General features: G+C 40.2%; 1 protein-coding gene across 1 annotated transcript in view; it reads right to left on the bottom strand.

Moving 5' to 3' along the window:
- LOC125311865 overlaps positions 1 to 18,152 on the bottom strand; it is a 59,024-nt gene extending 40,872 nt beyond the window's left edge. Inside the window, exons 1-6 of the mRNA XM_048270229.1 lie at positions 17,603 to 18,152; positions 17,236 to 17,335; positions 16,775 to 17,016; positions 12,706 to 12,941; positions 9,888 to 9,930; positions 3,076 to 3,209 (exon numbers count right to left, since the gene is read on the bottom strand). Of these exons, the coding sequence (XP_048126186.1) occupies positions 3,076 to 3,209; positions 9,888 to 9,930; positions 12,706 to 12,941; positions 16,775 to 17,016; positions 17,236 to 17,335; positions 17,603 to 17,845 (998 nt within the window). The 5' untranslated portion in view covers positions 17,846 to 18,152. The remainder of the gene's footprint in view (positions 1 to 3,075; positions 3,210 to 9,887; positions 9,931 to 12,705; positions 12,942 to 16,774; positions 17,017 to 17,235; positions 17,336 to 17,602) is intronic.
- Between the last annotated feature and the right edge of the window lie 5,005 nt (positions 18,153 to 23,157).

The raw sequence follows: 23,157 nt of genomic DNA, 5'->3' as shown, positions 1-23,157 counted from the left end.
ACCAGATTTCTTGTTTAAGTTATCTCCAATTCTATCCATACACATTGTTTAAGTTACCTCCAATTCTATCCATACACATTGTTTAAGTTACCTCCAATTCTATCCATACACATTGTTTAAGTTACCTCCAAATTCTATCCATACACATTGTTTAAGTTACCTCCAATTCTATCCATACACATTGTTTAAGTTACCTCCAATTCTATCCATACACATTGTTTAAGTTACCTCCAATTCTATCCATACACATTGTTTAAGTTACCTCCAATTCTATCCATACACATTGTTTAAGTTACCTCCAATTCTATTCTTCCTTTTATGTACCATGGACCGGTTTGATTCCTATTTTTTTTTTCCACGGACCGGCGTGGCATGTGTTGTGCATGCATTACTTGAAAAGAACTAGCTCCAGTTATGTATGAACAGTGAAGGTTAAACAACAGAGAACAATCTCTTAAACATGTGAAAAACGTGAACTTGAAGAAGTGAAAATTGAACAATATGAACTATGAATATTGAACAACTTGAAGCTACATCTATAGCCTACGTGTGAACATGCTTAACAAAATATGGAAACAAAACATGGGAACTAAACGCGTGCATTCTGAATATAATCAGTGGGAGCCCTGCTTATGGAATGATGGAAGACAGTGACACCCTCAGTGTGTTTGAAATGTCCAGTCGATTAGCATTTGGTCTTAGTTGCAGTCCTTGCGAAAACCCGGCCTCGTGGTGGGAAATGGTAGCAAAGTCTTCAGCGCTTTTACGGCTATCTCGGGATATTCTGCTTTGTTATTGATCCAAAAACCCGCCAGAGAGGTTTCCTTATAGAAACTCTTAAGACCACCGTCATATGCAATTTCGATCAACTGCTCTTCCTCCTGCGCTGACAAGTTAGGACTATTTGGGATATTGACAAATGGGTTATGGACCCACTCATTGGTTTGCCGTGGATCTTTTGAGGATGGGAAGTAACGCTCAAACTCATTTGAAAGCGCAACAAGGTGATCGCGCACCAGCTGCGAGAGAAAGGGCCCTGCCTCAGTCTCTCCCAAAACCCCCACTACTGTTTGGAACATATCAAATATACCCCGGTCCACTCGTCGTCCCCACAAATCAAGCTTGGCTTTAAATGCAGCGACTTTATCTGCCAGTTTAAAGACAGTCGTCATTCTTCCCCGGAGTGACCGGTTGAGGTCATTAAGCTATCCGAATATGTCACACAGGTAAGCGAGTTGACACCCAGTCCTCATCACTAAAATGTGCAGCTTTTTTTCTGTAAGAAATCTCTGCGGTGGCTCTCTCAACTCAAACACTCTGGCCAGTGACCTGCTAAAGATGCTTGTTTTTTGTTGCTCATTTTAGCAGTTTAGCTAACTTCGTGTGACATACCGTTCGCCAAGAACTGATCAAGTGAAGTGAGCTCACCTGAGGCTGCGCAGCACTGAAGGCAATATGTAAAAGTGTTGAAGGCGGGACAGACAGACGTAAGAAAATAGACCTTGCAAAATGCAAACATGCGTGCAATCAAACAACTGCATATAGGCCTATGCCATGTAAAAACGTGACATTATTGCTAAATAAATTTAGTTTAGTTTGCATGCATTTTTTTTTAAACTCATGTCGTAGGCTACGGCCCGGTTAGGAATGTCTACGGCCCGGTGGTTGGGGACCGCTGGTTTAAGTTACCTCCAATTCTAGCCATACACATTGTTTAAGTTACCTCCAATTTAGCCATACACATTGTTTAAGTTACCTCCAATACTAGCCATACACATTGTTTAAGTTACAATATAAATAACTGGTCTGCACCTATTTGTGGTTCTGTGCGATCATCAGGTTCCTCGGACCTGTTGCCGGGATTTATTCTACACTATAACTGATTGGTGTCACTCACACATCTGTTTGCTCCCTTACCCCAGGTGTGCCTAAACAGGCCACCGACCTTTGGGCTGTGGGCCCCAGACAGTATATACTATCATTGTTTACAACTGTGGGCCCAGACAGTATATACTATCATTGTTTACAACTGTGGGCCCAGACAGTATATACTATCATTGTTTACAACTGTGGCCCCAGACAGTATATACTATCATTGTTTACAACTGTGGGCCCAGACAGCATATACTATCATTGTTTACAACTGTGGGCCCAGACAGCATATACCAGCACTGTTTACAACTGTGCGGCCCAGACAGTATATACTATCACTGTTTACAACTGTGCGGCCCAGACAGTATATACTATCACTGTTTACAACTGTGCACAAAAATTAGCACAGAAGCACACTCATCATACATACGTTCTCCACACAGTGATACCACGCACAGACTCACAAACACACATACTCCTCCCACACATAAGGACACACTCTCTCTCTCTCTCACACACACACATTAGGACACACACACACACTCTCTCTCTCTCTCTCTCTCTCTCTCTCTCTCTCTCTCTCTCTCTCTCTCTCTCTCTCTCTCTCTCTCTCACATTCTTTCTCTCTCTCTCTCTCACACACACTCTTTCTCTCTCTCTCTCGCACACACACACATTCTTTCTCTCTCTCTCTCTCTCTCTCACACACACACACACATTCTTTCTCTCTCTCTCTCACACACTGCAAAAAATGAATTCTAACCAAGTGTTATATTAAGATTAAAAGATTAAGATTAAAAAATCTATTTGGTATTGTTTTCAGTATGAAAAGACTTACCTAGCGATCATTTTGACTTAATTTAAGAAGACTTTAACTTATTTTAAGTTTTAACTTATCAAGACAAATTTGCTCAACGCACTGGCAGACAAATTTGCTTGTTTTTAGGACAAATTTGCTTAACGCACTGGCAGACAAATTTGCTTGTTTTCAAGATGAGATGTCTTAAAATAAGTCTTTTTTTTTTTAATTAAGTCAAATGATTTCACAAGAAAGCGCTAGGTAAGTCACTTTATACTGAAAACAATACCAACTAGTTTTTTTTATCTTGATATAAGATTAATAACACTTGGTTAGATTTTGTTAGATAAGCAGTTTTTGCAGTGCACACACACTCTTTCTCTCACACACGCGCACATTCTCACCGTCCATCCTGGCTCCACGCTGCCATACACTTGTCCCCCGCGCTGACAGAGTGCGTGTCTGCATTAGAGCTGGGAGTGCTGGAGGCTCCTTCAGCTGGCTGGGAGATCATGGGCTCTTTAGTCAGCTCAATCATCTTCATATTGTTGATCACACAAACACAAACACACACACACACACACACAAACACAAACATACACAGGTCAACATTTCACCGATAACAATCATACCGGAACTGGGTATGATTGCCAGGTGAAAGTATGCATCGGTCAGATCTAGTTTCAAGAACCAATCTCCTTGTCTTACTTCTTCCAGAATCTTTTCTTAGCATATGGAATTTGTATGTATGTCCGCAGCATGCAGATTATCGCCTTGGGCCTAATATTGGCCTGAAACCCCCGTCTTTCTTGGGAGTGAGGAAGTAGCGGCTCCATGGCAACCTTTTGGACGGACAAGCCTAATGCCGAATCCATTATGAATCGCAGGGGGCGCCGTGCGAACTGCAGAGCGTAACCATCCTCCACGATTCTCAGGACCCAGGGAGACACTTCCACTACTGTTCGCCAATAATTTAAATGTTGATAAAGGGAAGACATGTTCGCATTTACATTTGGATTTAAATGTTGATAAAGGGGAGACATACTCGCATTTACATTTGGATTTAAATGTTGATAAAGGGGAGACGTATTCGCATTTACATTTGGATTTAAATGTTGATAAAGGGGAGACATATTCGCATTTACATTTGGATTTAAATGTTGATAAAGGGGAGACATATTTGCACCTACATTTGGATTACATTCACCCTGAAAGAGCTTATTCCCATAGTGTCATAGAAGCAGCGTCTTGTGACCGATATGAAGGGGTTACCCGAGTTATGGAAAATAAAGAGCTGATGGACAGCAGTGTTTCCCCTACAGTGTATTTAACAGCGGCGCAGCGCCGCCGCTGGATTTTCAGCGCCGCTGCAACATAATATCACGAGATTCACTTAACACACTGTAAAAGCACAACGGCCAACGTCATCTCGAAATTGTTTTCTGAAAGTCTTGAGTAAGTTAAGTGCATCAAATCCGCACTTAGCCTCTCATTATTCAGGACATATATGCGGCATGATGTGTCAGGTGATTACAAGCCCAAAGACAAGTCTGCAGCCCATATGGCTAGCCTACGTTCTGAACACGGTTACATTGTTTAGCTATCCGACTGATGGGGTCTTGCTCCGCCACAGTGTAGCCTATGGTGTCATCGTTCACTTGTAGGTTACACAATAAATAGCCTACTTATAGGCCTGGTGACAATAAAAAAATGATATTAGTTATATTTCATCACGAAGCTGTTTGTATGCCGTGAATTCGCTTGTAGCCTATGCCATATATTAAGCGAGCAATTCCTCTGATCCAAAGCCTGCTTTGACACATTGACACTAATGTGAAACATGCATCCTCCTCTCTAGCCTACATCAAATAAAAGAAACCAATTCATGATTACGAAATGAATTTAACATGGGGAAAAGTGTGTTGCGATTTAGCCTACTGTTGTGATGGGTTCTTTCTGCTGATTGGATTCGTCCGGTGTCGTCAACTCTGAGAACTCTTGCTCCGGCTGACAATTTTATCCAGAGAGCCGATTCCCAAAGATGAGCTTCCATCAACATTCAACGACAAATTATTAAAATGTAAGTAATGCAATAGAGTAAACCAATGTGCTACAAGGTGTATGGTCTTAACGTTAATTGTAGCCTAGACTTGTAACGTTAAGCGTGGGGCTACATGTAATGTTTGCATGGGAAAGCTAGGGCGAACACAGTCTAGGCCTGTTTAAACTTTCTGATAGTTAAAGGAAATATGAGCATATGTTGGCATATCATTATAGCCTAAATTCTGTCCACTTAGCTATAATAGGCTATCACAAACAGACCTTTTCTCGTTTGCGCATTAGACATAGGAGCCTACATTCTCTTATCAGAAAGGCGTGTTCTCATAACTTCAGCGTTCTCTTGGCGGTGTGAGACGACGAAACGCGCACTTCAATCAAGTAGCCTAGGTCCTTTTCGAGTTAATTGTGAGTGAGTTGTATGGTAACTGTGGGAGTGATGTATTAGAAAAGTGAGTATTTACTTTTTATACGTGGGTTTGTTGTTTTGGGACTGAGAAATAGACTACAAGGAGAGCATCTGGCTCGCATGCATGCGTGTCAGCATTAATGGCCCCCAACAATTCAATTCAATTACCAAAGAGCCTTAGAGATTAAAGGTGTTTAAGTCGTGGATTCACTTTCCGGATCTTTCACCCGTGTTTTTAAATTAACCCATGAGTCGCGAAGCTCTAGTATCATTAACTTCGGATCAGTTGAGTCCTACTACAATTCAATCTAAAACGATAAACAGCCACACACAAACCTCTTGCAACATTAGCTAGCCTCCTAGCCCTAGCCATCGTAGCTGCCAAAATGTAACAATTTCGTAGGGCAACCACAACTCCACAAATTTACTCAAGCGACTGAGTGAGCAGGCAGTCCGGAGATAACTGGTTAACTTCCCCGCAGAGCTGGAAACATTGCAGACTCACAGACCATGAGACTCAGATTGGAGCCGCTGAGTAGCAATCCGGTTAGTCGGATCAGCCGGCCGGTTAGGCTTCGTTGAGTACGAAGTCAGTCGAATCAGCCGGCTACGTTGTCATGAGTGGATCTATGGTGAGCCAGTAGCCTAGCTCCTCCTCGAGGTGAAAAGCAATTACACAACAAAAGCCATTTTTCCACTTCTGAAATAACATTCAATGTTCTATATGTAGCCTAGACATAATTAGATTTGGTGTGTAGATGTAGCATATTAAAATGCAATTAGGTCGTGCAGACAGTCCGAACTGCACGCCATGGAGCTGCTTGAGTATCTACCTGGTTCAGTCAATCAGCCGGGCGGTCGGTTACGTTGTTATGAGTGCGAAGTCAGCCGAATCAGCCGGCTACGTTGTCATGAGTGGATCTTTAGAGCAGCGAAACAGCCTAACTACTTTCGTCAAGGTGAAAAACAAATCCACAACAAAAGCCATGCTTTCACTTCTGAAATAACATATGTTCTGCACGCCATAGCCTACTATAAAATGCAATTAGGTCAAAGACAAAGACAGTCAAAGCTCTGTATGGAGTTGAAACATTGCGATCAGCTTTGTATCTTGTTATGAGAGCGAAATAATTAGCCGCTAGGTTGTCATGAGTGGATCTTTAGAGGGGCTCAGTCGGAAAAAAGCAAATCCACAACAAAAAGCCATGCGGTTCTGCACGGTTAGCTTGTTGTTAAAATGAATTAGGTCTTGTACAGTCCAAAACATTGCAAGCTTTGTAATCAGCCGGGCTCGGATCAGCCAGGGCGGGCCGGGTGTTGTTATGAGGGATCTTTAGAGCCATGAGGGATCTTTAGAGGAAGTAACTCCTCGTCAAGGTTAAAAGAAAATCCACAACAAAAGCCATGCGTTCACTTCTGAAATAACATATATTCTGCACGATAGCCTACTTTAAAATGCAATTAGATCGCCGACAGTCCAAAACATTGCAAGCTCTGTATGGAGTTGCTTGAGTAGCCTACCTGGGTCATTTGGATCAGCCGGGCCCGACCGGTTACGCTTATGTTGTTATGAGTCGCGAGTCAGTCGAATCAGCCGGCTACATGAGTGGATCTGTAGACGAAGCGAGTAGCCTAGTTTCTACTGTGTCAAGGTGATAATAATAATAAGCCTAATGAGAATAGTAGTAGTAATAATAATAAATAATAATAATAATAATAATAATAATAATAATAATAATAATAATTAATAATTTTATTCACTGCAGGGCATTTCTAATGCTCCTGAAAGTCAATTGCTTAGGCTAGGTTAAGACAATAAATAAACAGTCTGGCTCAAAACTGCTTTCTTTCCCCGAGTGGGTGGAGGTTTTGATGCTATTATATTAGGCTATTTTATATTATATTATATTATATATTACATTATATTACATTATATTATATTAGGCTACCTAACAGTATAGCCATGATTAATAGTAATATTAGTTGCCTAGTAGCAGCCTATAATACTTATTAGAATAGATTCCTAGTACCCTACTATTAGTAGTAGTGGTAATAAACATTGTAGCAGAGTAGCATTAGACCTAGGCAAACTTTTCTATTGTTAACAAAACAACAACAAATAATTAATTATTATAATATAGGCTACCCTCTCTGTCAATAAGATCAAAGTTTCTGAACATGAGCACCAAAAAGATGAACAATGTGTGGATGCACTTTGACCAGGAGAGCAAAACTCTAAAGGCTAAATGCAAGTGCTGCAAAAACCTGGTTTCAAATCATGGAGGATCCACATCCAACATGAGAAGGCACTTAACAAAATGAAGCACCCCACGGCACTGCTTGAACGTAGCTTGAACGTAGTCTACAGAGAACGTAGTCTACAGAGGATGCAATCTGCTCTGCCCTCCACCCAGCCCTCACCCACCTGGAAAAAAAAGAGACTCATATGTGAGATTGCTGTTTATAGACTTCAGTTCTGCATTCAACACCATAATACCACAACAACTCATCTGCAAACTTGACAAACTGGGACTCAGTACCTACCTCTGCAACTGGCTACTGGACTTCCTCTGTCAGAGAGGCCCCAAGTAGTAATGCGTTGGCAACAATACCTCAAGCAGCATCACACTGAGCACAGGGGCCCCCAAGGCTGCGTGCTCAGTCCGCTGCTCTTCACCCTGCTGACGCATGACTGCACTGCAACCTACAGCAACAATCACATAGTGAAATTTGCTGATGACACAACTCTGGTGGGTCTCATCACCAAGGGCTTAATGACTCAATACAGGTTGGAGGTGGACCATCTGACCCCACGTGGTGCGGGGACAACAACCTCCTGCTGAACGTCAGCAAGACCAAAGAGATTGTTGTTGACTTCCCGGAGGTCACACCCAACACCTGCCACTGACCATCGACGTTGCTGTGGTGGAGAGAGCGAGCAGCACCAAATTCCTGGGGTGCACACATCAGTGAAGACCTCTCCTGACCACCAACACTGCATCACTGGCGAAGAGAGCTCAGCGCCCTTGTACTTCCTAAGTGAAACTCCAGCGAGCAAGTGCTCCACCAGCCATCATGACCACATTCTACGAGGCACCATTGAGAGCATCCTCTCCAGCTGTATCGCTGTGTGGGGGGCGGAAGCTGCACTGAATACAACAGGAAAGCCCTGCAGCGCATAGTGAACACAGCTGGAAGGATCGTTGGTGCTTCACTCCCCCTCCCTGAAGGACATTTTTACACCCACCCACCTCACCCGCGTACTAAAAATTGTGAGTGATGCAAGTCACCCCTCCACAATCTGTTTGATCTACTGCCCCTCTGGGAAGAGGTACAGAAGCCTGCGCTCCCTTTTACCAGACTCCACCAACAGCTTCATACACCAAGCTGTAAGGATGCTGAACTCTCTCCTCCTCTCCCCCTCCACCCTCAGCTACATAACATCCCTGGACATTGGACCCACAATGGCCGCCTGCACTACTCCACTTGCACACTTGCACACTTGTACACTTTTTACAACTTGGTGTTGTTGTCCTGAAAACACAACACTTCTGCTGCTCTTACATAACTTGCACCACTATGCCACTTTCTTTATTACTTAGGTCAAACAGAACTACCCAAGCCTTTTATTGGCCTGACTTTGCACTAGTATTTTATTGACTGTCTATGCACAATTTCAACCAAATTTTGCTGCTCTTATTTTTTTCATTATTATATGTGCCCTCTTTATTTATTTACTTACTTACTTTTTGTTTACTTGAATGTTATGTTTGTCTGTGGACTTAAATTGGTAAAATATGTCTTGTCTTCACCGTGGGATAGTGAGAAACGTGTTTCGATCTCTTTGTATGTCTGGAACATGTGAAGAAATTGACAATAAAGCTGACTTTGACTTTGACTTTGTAGGACTGAATCAGGATTGACTCAAGTGACTTGTTCAACCCGGATCAGTTTAGTGAGTGACTCAGAATAACCCGGATCCTTAAAAGGAATCGAGTTTGACAGGCCTATTAGAGATGTTCTTTGAAAAGCCCAGAAAAATTAAGTGCTCGCAGATTGGGTGTGGCCTTTGCCATTAAGACAAATTTAAATAAATTGTAAATAATCTTTTTTCTGGGTTGTGCCATTTCATTTTTTCTTCTATCATTTTAACCAATAATGTAAAAGAAAGCTGAAAATGTCCACAAAAAGAAACACGAAGGTATGATATAAAAAAAATAAATTAAAAAAATGCTAACAACCCCAATTTCTAGGGGAAACACTGGACAGGATGAATTTGCTAGCAAAGTCAAAAGGTTGTATAGGGGTCCAAGAAGATAATATCTATGTATAATTTGAAATTAGTAGCAAAAGTCAGATGGCGCAATCAGGTAAAATACTCATTTAAACCAAGAAATAGTGGATTAAAGAAATGTCAATTAAATGTCTGAATTAATAAAATGCTTAAAAAACGTTTTACATTTGTTTAGTATTTATTCACATTTTAAATGTAAAGTTGGATGTTTTATTTTGAAAACACATTTTTTAAAAGCCTTATTTTTCAATGATCCATGTACCAACATTCACACACTACATGCTCAGTGTCTATTCCACAATGGCTTCTGCTGCTCAGTAGTACATAGGCCTTTTTGGATATTTACACACACACACACACACACACACTTTTATGCTTTTATCGGCTATTCCTGTTTATTCCTGCACTATATAAAAGTTGACTTGACTTGAAATAAATTACAATTTTTACATTACCTTTGCAGATTTGACAATTCCTACGTGGCTCGATGGTAAAGGCCTAAAAACAGTAAAACATATTTACATTCAAATATGATATTTACCCCTCAAAATCCACTTTTCTCGGGATATACATTTTTGTCTAGTAATTTGAATGTACAGAAAATACACACTGCTGAGTAAAGATTTCAAATCACTTAAAATCAAAGATGTTTGATTCAAAAATGTCAATGACGTAATTGATCGGCAGAATGCTATCTTAGTGTCTTAGTGTCCGGCTGCGCCCCCACTAGGTTAGCTTAGCATAGTGCGGCCCCACTAGGTTAGCTTAGCGTAGTGCGGCCCCACTAGGTTAGCTTAGCATAGTGTCCGGCTGCGCCCCCACTAGGTTAGCTTAGCATAGTGCGGCTGCGCTAGGTTAGCTTAGCATAGTGCGCCCCCACTAGGTTAGCTTAGCATAGTGCGGCTGCGCTAGGTTAGCTTAGCATAGTGAATGGACTCTCTTCTCCGTATTCACAACCAGCACAAATGGCAATGCAGATTAAGACGCGATTTCCTGGGCAGCTATTGACTTCCCAGATAGCAATTTCCTTTGGGCCGGATCCGCATAAAAGCCATTAGATCCGCCTGTAGCGGACATACGGTATCTGACTGTGGGCCAGGTCTGCTCCTGATACAGGTTTCAGCTCTGCTAGCAATGCTGTTTTATCACCGGGTTTACAGATTTGTCCCAGGTCCAATTTCCGCGCAACTCAACTGGAAGTCAGGAGATGCGTTTAAAATACAAAACACCGATTTGGCCCAAACCTGTGATACGGATATGAGCCGAAGGACCATTTTTTCACAGCAGACCCAGGTGGTAATGATATTAATTAAGGTGCTGATTCTGCTAAATTGACCTTTCCCTACTTCATTGTCAACTGGCTGCTAAAAAGCAAAAAAATTTTGGAATGGCACAAATTTAGAAACCATGGGGTGCACTATGTTCCATGGCCACTTCATTTCTACAGTAAGGCTGGAAAAGAAGATATAGTTGGCTCAATATTGATCATATGCTCGTTTCATTATTTTTATTATTACCTAGCAGTGGTAAAAGTAGTCAATTGTTGTTTGTGTCAGATCAAACAGTGCTATGAGACAACCCCATATTCTTGCCACGCATGCAGAAGTCCAAGCAGTAACGTTAATCAAGGATCTTTGGTTTGCTCACTGTCAATCTTTTGACATAATTTGCCAGCCTGGACTAGGACAGCCCAACTTTTCAAGGTAGGCTCTGCTTTTCTGCTTTTTATCTCTGTTGGTTTATTCAGAGACAACAATAAGCAAACGAGCGATTGATAACTTTACTGTAAGGTTATACTATTATTTTCCAGCAATATAGGCTAGGCTACTAGCTTAGCTTGAGCAAAACAGCCATCACAATAACTAGCCTATTTTGGTAACAGCTAACGCCAACAGGATCACTGATGATAAAAAAACGAGTGTAATTGTGACTTAACCTATTTTCAGATTGTTTTTGTTGTTTCAGATTGACCATGGAGATGACTGAGGAAGACAGCCTGAATATCGATGGGAACAGTGGAATTAACACGACTTAAACTTTGTCTGGGATTGCACTTCTACAGCCAGGTTGTTGAATAAAAAAATAATAAGACACTTATGTGTAAAAGTTTTTTACCCCCTTGTGTTTGTAGCCTAGCTTATGTTTATCAGTTGAGCTGTTGGGAAAACGTTACTTAACTTTAGCCTGGGTGAACCTATAACCCAACCTGTTAGCAAATGTGTAGCAAACAGATTTTTCAGGATAATTAGCCCTAATTACCAATCACATTTCACATGTCAAATAAAGCCGGCTGATGTCTGATAAACGGGTCCGCACCACACACAATAAGCGGACCCGTATTGCATATGATAAACAGATCTGGAACACGCCAGTAACACAGACTACCATAATGGAACTGGGCCAGTCTTAGCCCTTATTGGTACCAGATCCGTCCAAACGGATCCAGACCAATTTTGGACCGATGTAATGGCGTTTGGGCCGGATCAGGTCCATTATGCAGATCCGTGCTGGACGTTGTGGTAGGTGTGGCCCAGTTCCGTCCCAGTGTATGTTTGCTATCTGGGTTGGGACTATATTGGGGCAAAGCACTGCTGCATGGGCACAGAGACTGTCCGTGCTGTGGCGAGTGAGAAAAGGTACTCATGTGTTACGTGATATCTCTACCCAAGTAGCAGTGCTTCGCCTCACTTTTACTCATGACATGTGTAACGGAGGCAGACTGAGCTAGCATGCTAGTTGCACGTGTAAATCCTCACAGCCCTGACCTTAAGAACGCTTCCAATTGCTGAGTTGGTAGCCTGGGCTTTTAGCTCAGTGGTTAGAGCATTCGTCTCCGATGCCGGTGTGTGTCAAGGTGGTGGGTTCGAGGCCCGTGAACAGCGAATGAACCGACCTTGTGACACATGCCATCACAAGAGATTATGCTCACTATGCTAAGCTAAGATAGCGGGGGCTCTGCCGGACTAAGACAATGCAAGCACAGAGACAAAAATAAAACTTAATGATGCAATACTTTTTCAAGTGAATCAGCAACATACTAAAACAGAAATATGAAATGAAGTCCCAATATATTACATTGCTTTGTACTAAACAATGAGGAGGCCAACAACATCTAAACGAGAACGCTAATTCCACTAATATTTACTGTGAACTGCATGATGTATGCAACACGAGAACGCTAATTCCACTAATATTTACTGTGAACTGCATGATGTATGCAACACAATGCATACAAAATGTGTGCCCATTATTACAGCAAGATCTTGTCCTCACCTTACTGTGGCCGTCAGGGGCTGTGGTCTGGGGGTGTCATGGTGGGGGGGCTCCGGTGGGCTTGGCTGTGTTCTGGGGGTGTCATGGTGGGGGGGCTCCGGTGGGCTTGGCTGTGTTCTGGGGGTGTGGTGGTGGGGGGGCTCCGGTGGGCTTGGCTGTGGTCTGGGGGTGTGGTGGTGGGGGGGCTCCGGTGGGCTTGGCTGTGGGAGGGGAGCGCAGCTGGGAGGGACGATCTCCTTATCAAGAACAAGACAAAAAATAAAATTATTGATATGACCAAAATATTATATGTCTAGATGAAGGACAAAATTACTGAATATCACCATACAGTGAACATACAGTTTTGATTGTGTATTTGGTTTATTGCCTATTCGTACTGATTGTTCCTCATATTCTGTTAATCAATAGATGCAGTCTATGTGTAAATCAATGACATCCATGCGGATATGTAGTTTTCACTCTACAGTAATTTCCTGTGTATTAGCCGCATTGTGTATAAGCCGCAGGACAGTGTTTTATGCAAGTTAAAAAGAAACAAAACCATATTAATACCATATGTAGGAACAGAAATTTGTCTAGAGATTGTTTGAGAAATGAAGTCTCAGCCAGCCAGGAGTAGAGTCAGAAATCTCAGAGAGCTTTATTCACGAATATCCGGAGACCTACGTCATGTTGCTAACAGACGTCATGTTGCTCCCGTTCACTTTCTGCTTACAGCAGTGTCTCTTTCTTTAACATGAGCACAGACCATACCAAAAGAGCAAATGGTTGAATATAGCACACACATATATGGTGAACACCTTTAAGGCCAACATTTCTTACTACATGGCCCAAATCTCTTACTACACATATATATATATATATATATATATATATATATATATATATATATAAATATATGTGAGTATATATACTCTTTTGATCCTGTGAGGGAAATTTGGTCTCTGCATTTATGCCAATTTGTGAATTAGTGAAACACACTCAGCACACAGTGAACATAGGGTCATTCCGTGTCAAATCACCCAGTGGCTGGCAGGTCACCCTCTCCCAAAAAATCTGAAAAAAATCACAGGTGTTTGTAGACCAAACCTATGCATAAATCTTAAATAGTATATCTGTATCACTAATGGTTCCAAAACTACAGCCCTTTGAAGTTTCAAGTCATTTTAAGCATCGTGGTGAACAATCCTTTTTGTTCAACTTCCAACATTATTGGCTCTTTTGGTATTGCACACACATTAGTGAAACTATGTGAATAGAAGTAGATTTTCCTGTTGAATTAAACAATCCAATCAAATCAGACGTATCTTGTGTAATTCCCCCTCTGCAAAGCTCTGAAAATGGCTATAAAGTCATTATGTGAAAAAACATCACCACCTTTGAGGGCTTGTCATTCAAAAAGTATGTGACACAAATCCATCAGATTTTTTTCCCTCTCATGTATGGATTATAAGGTCAACTCCATGCATTAACTTTGGTTGTTAACATTATCATATTGTCAGAGCATTTTTATAAAATTGGGCTTGATTTTCAAAAAGCCTGTTTTCATCTTCTCATTTCACCACGTGGACAGTTAACAGGATTGTTTTTAATTTTACCATAAATCATTCTGTATGTGAGGATCATCTGCCTAAAAGTTGGGCTTGTTGCCGAGTTTCTTCATTGAGATAAGATTTTTTTAAAATATTGTCTATAAATCCACTGAATTTGTACTTTATCTGCAGTACCACTTTGCACCACATGTGGTGCTCTTTTAATACAATGGAAGTCAATGGAAGAGTAAGAGAGTCACTTGTTTGCTGCACATATCAAATATAAACACACAGTTTATGGTTCATATGGTTCAAGTAAAAAGGGGTTTCTAAAATTCAGTGCATTGTCAGATGCAGAAAAATCAATACTAAAGATGTATCATCTTTTTACAAATGCCTCTTGGATCCACGAGTCCTCAAACCTTGTTAGGAATACTTGTGATGGAAACACACATGGTCATCTTCATCAAGTGAAATACCTTGATGAACTGAATTTTAGAAACCCATTGTTTCTTGAATATGTTCCAACTTCTTTCCCAGATCACATGGAGACAAAGCACTGATCTCCATCTTGATGCTCTTTGTCTATGTATCACAGATGACTGCATCCCAAGCATATGACGATGGATATAGACTTTGCCTAACCAGCTGGCTAGAAATTATTAAAGTGCTCACATAGGCACTGATAGGTTGAAGCTGGTGTAGAAAACTCATTACAAAGATGGTAATTATGCTAAATCCTCTTGCTGCATCTATGATGACCAGTCAGTCTTATGTGTGTATATAATTTACTTGATCAGTTTATTTTCTCTAAATAAGATTTATGTATGAGTATTATGTTGTTCATGTTGCAATAATTATTTGGAGCAATTCAACTATGAACCATAAACTGTGTGTTTAGATTTGATATGTGCAGCAAACAAGTGACTCTCTTACTCTTCCATTGACTTCCATTATATTTATATTATATTTGCTGCTCTTATTTTTTCATTTTTATATGTGCCCTCTTATTTACTTATTTACTTACTTTTTTGTTTACTTGAATGTTATGTTTGTCTGTGGACTTAAATTGGTAAAATATGTCTTGTCTTCACCGTGGGATAGTGAGAAACGTAATTTCGATCTCTTTGTATGTCTGGAACATGTGAAGAAATTGACAATAAAGCTGACTTTGACTTTGACTTTTGACTTTGATTAAAAGAGCACCACATGTGGTGCAAAGTGGTACTGTAGATAAAGTACAAATTCAGTGGATTTATAGACAATATTTTTAAAAAATCTTATCTCAATGAAGAAACTCAGCAACAAGCCCAACTTTTGGGCAGATGATCCTCACGTACAGAATGATTTATGGTAAAATTAAAAAAAAATCCTGTTAACTGTTCACGTGGTGAAATGAGAAGATGAAAACGGGCTTTTTGAAAATCAAGCCCAATTTTAAAAAAATGCTCTGAAAATATGATAATGTTAACAACCAAATTTAATGCATGGACATGACCTTATAATACATACATGAGTAGGAAAAAAATCTGATGGATTTGTGTCACATACTTTTTGAATGACAAGCCCTCAAAGGTGGTGATGTCTTTTCACATAATGACTTTATAGCCATTTTCAGAGCTTTGCAGGGGGGTAAGTACACAAGATACGTCTGATCCGATTGGATTTTTTAATTCAACAGGAAAATGTACTTCCATTCACATAGTTTCACTAATGTGTGTGAAATACCAAAAGAGCCAATAATGCTGGAAGTTGAACAAAAAGGATTGTTCACCACAATGCTTAAAATTACTTGAAGTTTCAAAGGGCTGTAGTTTTGCAACGATTAGTTATACAGAGATACTATTTAAGATCTATGCATGGATTTGGTCTACAAACACCTGTGATTTTTTTCAGATTTTTTCGGAGAGGGTCACCTGCCAAATTGCGCTGAAATTGGGTGATTTCACACGGAATGACCCCACACAGTGAGGTGAAACACACACTAATCCCGGCGCAGTGAGCTGCCTGCAACAACAGCGGAGCTCGGGGAGCAGATAGGGGTTAGGTGCCTTGCTCAAGTGCATTTCAGCCGTGCCTACTGGTCGGGGTTCGAACACAACCCTCCGGTTACAAGTCCAAAGCGCTAACCAGAAGGCCACGGCTGCCCACCTACTCCTAGCAACAAGCTAGACAAGAAACCAAGTGACCTCTGCAACCTTTTTTGCAAATGTCTGTGTAGACCAGAACAGAATGGTTTTTAGCCTGATTTGACAGATTTCTGACAGAAGGGTTTTAAACTGATTTTATTAGACTGTTGCTCACCTGATTTCTTTTTAGACCACAAGCAATACGTTCTTTATAAATAACGTCAAAGAACACCACAAGCATGCATCGTTTACTACATCCAGTTAATGTATGAAACAGAGCAACGTGCACAATTTTATATCCAGCCCTGAATGCTCCACATGACTTACTGAGTATGCATGATACAGAGCTATGTGGGCTATTTTATATCCAGCCCTGAATGCTCCAGAAGAGCAGAGGGGGAAATTCACCTGCTGTTGGCTCTCGTCCTCCTCGTCTGGCAGCAGAATATCTGCGTCTGAGGACCAGGGGTGGGCTGGAGGAGGAAGGCCCAGGAGTACGGCCTCCTGCTGCAGCCTGAGGAGGTGGTACTTGGTGGATTCGTCAGCCTTCCGCAATGACAGGAGGTGGGTATTAATGTGCTGCAAAAACTCAGTCATGGCACGCCGCTGGGGGTCATCAGGGTCCAACGTGACGCCGAGATGATGCTCTTCTAGAGGACACAGACAGACAGGGAGAGGGAGACAGATAACCAGAGGAAGAGGGAGGTAGATAAGACAGGCAGGCAGTAGGCAGACAGGCAGAGGAAGACAGACAGACAGACAAATAGAGCATTTTCATTCTCCAGTCATGACATAATACATGCCCCCAGACACACACACACACCACCACTACCACCACCACACACACACACACACAGAAAGAGACGTACTCAGCTCCTGCTGGAAGTACAGCTGCTCCTTGGCCAGGTACTGCATCTTCTGCAGGTAAACACCTCGATCCTTCCTCAGATTCTCCCGCTCCTGGAGGATCTGAACGGTACAAGGTTTGAGGGGCTATTTAACAGCAGTGCTGCAATAAAATTATTTAAATTATGAGTTTTTAAAGGACCAAAATTAGAAACTGCTATGCCAGAGTACCCCACTGTATTCCTAATACACATGGCAATAAACTGGAACTTGACATTTTAATGTGTGAAATGCACTGACTTTAGTGAAGAGTAAAGTAAACGTGAGCTAAACAAAAACTGTAAAAAAAATGGAAAAGTTATGGTGGTATTCACTGCCAGGAGAACTCGCCTCGGTAAGCTCACGTACAACGTGAGTTGTAAGGGGACCTGGTTGCACTGGTTCGTGAGGTCCACGTTTTGGTCCAAAAGCAACCTCACGTCGAACCCCCGTCCTCGTTTGGACGCCTGGAGCCTTCCGAGAAAGCTCATGTTTCGACGGCGGATCGTGTACACTCTGTCCTGGAGAAGGAGTGTACCCGCTTGCGCCTGGTCGTTCCTCTTTCCCATCGACAGGACAATAACCTGCATCCATGGCATAACCTGACTGCAGTCCAGATTAGGTTGACGGAGAAACGAGTCCTTTTGGCAGTAGTAACATTACCTGCAAAACATGGATGTTTTAGTTGCGAAGAAGGACAAGTGGTATTAGAAAGTGGGCTGGTCCAAGGTCTGTCCTATGGAATTTAGCCGCTCTCATACGAACGACATTTCACCATAGAGTGCGAATGCAAAGGGGGTTGTAAACAAGTTAGCTAAATCCGCAATTAACCAAGAACATGTGAAGTAAGTAATCCATAACAAAGTTGATGTACCATACTTCAAGCCCCATGCTTGTTTGAACAAACAAAGACTTTTAATTTGACTGATGTAGCAGCACGGTTCTAAATACTTCCGGGTCGAATTTTTGGACTCTCAAGAAAGCAAAGCATAATTTTGCACATTTTGATTCCGAAGTGGCTTTCTAATAATGTGATGTCAAAAACAAATTCACCAGATTAAATTTGAAATTATTTGCGCGCACATCTTCATAGTCTGGAAGTCAACACGAATTTACCACGCCCCCCCCAAAAAATGATTTGGGGGGAAACTGAGAGTGATTTCTTGAGAACTTTTCACTGTAACAAAAATTACCTCCAACAGCAGGACAGATGCATATGTGGTATTGTGCTTGAGTTGTCTGTTGTCTCTGTTGAAGCTACAGCATGCCAGTCATGGGTTTTGTCATATAATGGTTTTGCCTGGAAACAATTTTGGGCCAACAGGTGAATGTGGATCTCTTGGACCCATGGCATGTCACCGTAATCTAAATGTGGATCTCTTGGAGACATGGGGCCATGTCACCGTAATCTAGAGGCTAGTGCTCCTGCAGTGGACTGAACTCAACTCTTCAATATTAGACAGATGGATTTTAATCAGATTCCAACCAAGAGTTGGAAAGGTATTATAGATGCACTGTAATCCCTGATATGGTTGAGGTCCTGATATATTGATCTTTTGAACCCAGCGCTCCTGCGCATTCACACGAAGTTTGAAGTTTGAAAACCTGAGGTGACTGATATTAGCAGGCTAACAGCATTTGTGCAAAAAAGTTTGACCTAATGTGGGCGGGGCAGGTTGGCACACTGATTTTGGGGTTGGTTGGCACATACATTCCCTATGGCTATTTTGTGACAAATCTATAAACTTTGTATTTTATGCATAAAAACATCATCAATCTTTATTTTAACATTGTTATTGTAATTACTGAACATAGTTTTACATTTGGAAGCATTTCAGACATTTTCAGACAAATTTAAACATTTGAAGTTAAAAAAAATCGGTAGGGAGCAAATTGATCTTGACGGTGGGCCCTACTGAAGAAAAACACACAGGAAAGACATCAGCAAAGCCCTACAGGCAGTGATATAGATGAGCACTTTAAACAAAACCAAAAGGAGTACTGCAAAGGACTATAACCAACCAACCCCGACTACATGTGCCAACCAACCCCGTGCATGGGGCAGGTTGGCACACATGCACAACACCACTTTAATCATAAATAACTCAAAACAAGGGATCATTTGTTGACATTGAATGTATACATTTTGTAGCTGAGATCCCAAGCTTTCAGTTAATCACAATTTGACCATTTCAACGCATTGTAAGACGGAGATATATAACCGAGAGTGAAAAGTGTTCCAACCAGCCCCGGTCTCCCCTACACACACACATTTACTACCACCCCTTTCTTGTGGAGTGACCTTGAGTATTTAGAAAAGCGCTATATAAAACAAATGTATTATTATTATTATTATCATTAATATTAATATTATTATTAATAATAATACATATCCTTGTCTATTTTAAGTGGGTATTTGAGATGGTGATGCTTTTTAAGTGGGTATACGGCATAGTCCTGCGCATCGTGTAGACCACCACTTCCACAACTCCACTGAGTTGTGTGTGTTAAAGGACCTTGTACAGAATCAGTTTGGTTTCGAGGTAGTTAGCTGTTTGGTTGAGTAAAAATTGAAAATAGTTCAACATTCTTAGAAAGAAGACACACCATCATAATCATGAACTGTGTGGTTTAGACATGGCTCTCGTTTATTCATCTGGGTAATTCACACAACATAACATCCCTGTGCCACATTGACATACACATGGAGTATTTTTTATTAGGGCTGTCAATCAATTAAAAAAAATAATCTAATTAATTGCATACTCTATGATTAATTCATCTAAATTAATCCCAATATATAATATTTGCTGTGAAAGTATTTTAAATATTTAAATTCAAATGAATCATTGAATAATCAGCATTAGTGACATTAAAGTTCAAAAACTCTTTTATTATTATTTTATTAATGGAAATAATAATCTATGATATGACCTAATATGCTGAGGATTTGAATAAATTCAAAAGTGCTTCGGGAAGAAGTTGTTTTTTTTCATATACAAGGTATTTCAGGCCACAGATATAACCTAGGGGACACAATGAAAATAAATTAACATTCCCCTCAATGTCAACACTATTTATTTGCATTGATGTGCGACTATAGAGTTGATGAACTCCGGCTCAGCTATGCATCTCTCTCAGGTAGACCATACCTTGGTTTTGTTTGTTTAAGTGAAGTAACACATATTTAATTCATGCTTATTTTTTGTTTCAGGTTGGTGGGAGGAAGAAAGCCTGTGTACACTTGTTTGTTCAAACCAAAACAAAGAAGTGGAGGAAAGGAGGAAGTTAGCAGCGCCACCGTGCAGTAGGAACTTCAGAGCTTCAGCATAATGTAATTATGAAGGTAAGATGTGAGAGTGTTCGGCTTTAGCATAATGTAATTATGAAGGTAAGATGTGAGAGTGTTCGGCTTTAGCATAATGTAATTATGAAGGTAAGATGTGAGTTTAGCATAATGTAATTATGAAGGTAAGATGTGAGAGTGTTCGGCTTTAGCATAATGTAATTATGAAGGTAAGATGTGAGAGTGTTCGGCTTTAGCATAATGTAATTATGAAGGTAAGATGTGAGAGTGTTCGGCTTTAGCATAATGTAATTATGAAGGTAAGATGTGAGAGTGTTCGGCTTCAGCATAATGTAATTATGAAGGTAAGATGTGAGAGTGTTCGGCTTCAGCATAATGTAATTATGAAGGTAAGATGTGAGAGTGTTCGGCTTTAGCATAATGTAATTATGAAGGTAAGATGTGAGTGTTCGGCTTTTAGCATGTAATTATGAAGGTAAGATGTGAGAGTGTTCGGCTTTAGCATAATGTAATTATGAAGGTAAGATGTGAGAGTGTTCGGCTTTAGCATAATGTAATTATGAAGGTAAGATGTGAGAGTGTTCGGCTTTAGCATAATGTAATTATGAAGGTAAGATGTGAGAGTGTTCGGCTTTAGCATAATGTAATTATGAAGGTAAGATGTGAGAGTGTTCGGCTTTAGCATAATGTAATTATGAAGGTAAGATGTGAGTGTGTTCGGCTTTAGCATAATGTAATTATGAAGGTAAGATGTGAGAGTGTTCGGCTTTAGCATAATGTAATTATGAAGGTAAGATGTGAGTTTAGCATAATGTAATTATGAAGGTAAGATGTGAGAGTGTTCGGCTTCAACATAATGTAATTATGAAGGTAAGATGTGAGAGTGTTAAAGCTTCAGCATAATGTAATTATGAAGGTAAGATGTGAGAGTGTTGGCTTCAGCATAATGTAATTATGAAGGTAAGATGTAGAGTGTTCGGCTTTAGCATAATGTAATTATGAAGGTAAGATGTGAGAGTGTTAGGCTTTAGCATAATGTAATTATGAAGGTAAGATGTGAGTTTTAATTATAATGTAATTATGAAGGTAAGATGTGAGTTTAGCATAATGTAATTATGAAGGTGAGATGTGAGAGTGTTCGGCTTTAGCATAATGTAATTATGAAGGTAAGATGTGAGTTTAGCATAATGTAATTATGAAGGTAAGATGTGAGAGTGTTCGGCTTCAGCATAATGTAATTATGAAGGTAAGATGTGAGAGTGTTCGGCTTTAGCATAATGTAATTATGAAGGTAAGATGTGAGAGTGTTCGGCTTTTGTATATAATGTAATTATGAAGGTAAGATGTGAAGGTAAGATTAGAGAGTGTTAGGCTTTTAGCATAAATGTAACATAAAGGTAAGATGTAATTATGAAGGTAAGATGTGAGAGTGTTAACTTTAGCATAATGTAATTATGAAGGTAAGATGTGAGTTTAGCATAATGTAATTATGAAGGTAAGATGTGAGAGTGTTCGGCTTTAGCATAATGTAATTATGAAGGTAAGATGTGAGTTTAGCATAATGTAATTATGAAGGTGAGATGTGAGAGTGTTCGGCTTTAGCATAATGTAATTATGAAGGTAAGATGTGAGTTTAGCATAATGTAATTATGATTGAGATGTGAGATGAGTTAAAAGCTTAGCATGTGTAATTATGAAGGTAAGATGTGAGTTTAGCATAATGTAATTATGAAGGTAAGATGTGAGAGTGTTGGAGCAGCATAATGTAATTATGAAGGTAAGATGTGAGAGAGAGCGTTAGAAGCTTCAGCATAATGTAATTATGAAGGTAAGATGTGAGTGTTCGGCTTTAGCATAATGTAATTATGAAGGTAAGATGTGAGAGTGTTCGGCTTTAGCATAATGTAATTATGAAGGTGAGATGTGAGAGTAGCATAATGTAATTATGAAGGTAAGATGTGAGAGTAGCATAATGTAATTATGAAGGTGAGATGTGAGAGTAGCATAATGTAATTATGAAGGTAAGATGTGAGAGTAGCATAATGTAATTATGAAGGTAAGATGTGAGAGTAGCATAATGTAATTATGAAGGTGAGATGTGAGAGTAGCATAATGTAATTATGAAGGTAAGATGTGAGTTTAGCATAATGTAATTATGAAGGTGAGATGTGAGTTTAGCATAATGTAATTATGAAGGTGAGATGTGAGAGTGTTCGGCTTTAGCATAATGTAATTATGAAGGTAAGATGTGAGAGTGTTCGGCTTTAGCATAATGTAATTATGAAGGTAAGATGTGAGAGTAGCATAATGTAATTATGAAGGTGAGATGTGAGTTTAGCATAATGTAATTATGAAGGTGAGATGTGAGTTTAGCATAATGTAATTATGAAGGTAAGATGTGAGAGTTTAGCATAATGTAATTATGAAGGTAAGATGTGAGAGTGTTCGGCTTTAGCATAATGTAATTATGAAGGTGAGATGTGAGTTTAGCATAATGTAATTATGAAGGTGAGATGTGAGTTTAGCATAATGTAATTATGAAGGTGAGATGTGAGAGTTTAGCATAATGTAATTATGAAGGTGAGATGTGAGTTTAGCA

Source organism: Alosa alosa, chromosome 18, assembly GCF_017589495.1.
Source record: "Alosa alosa isolate M-15738 ecotype Scorff River chromosome 18, AALO_Geno_1.1, whole genome shotgun sequence".
Taxonomy (NCBI): domain Eukaryota; kingdom Metazoa; phylum Chordata; class Actinopteri; order Clupeiformes; family Clupeidae; genus Alosa; species Alosa alosa.
This window is presented reverse-complemented; position numbering and strand designations above follow the sequence as displayed.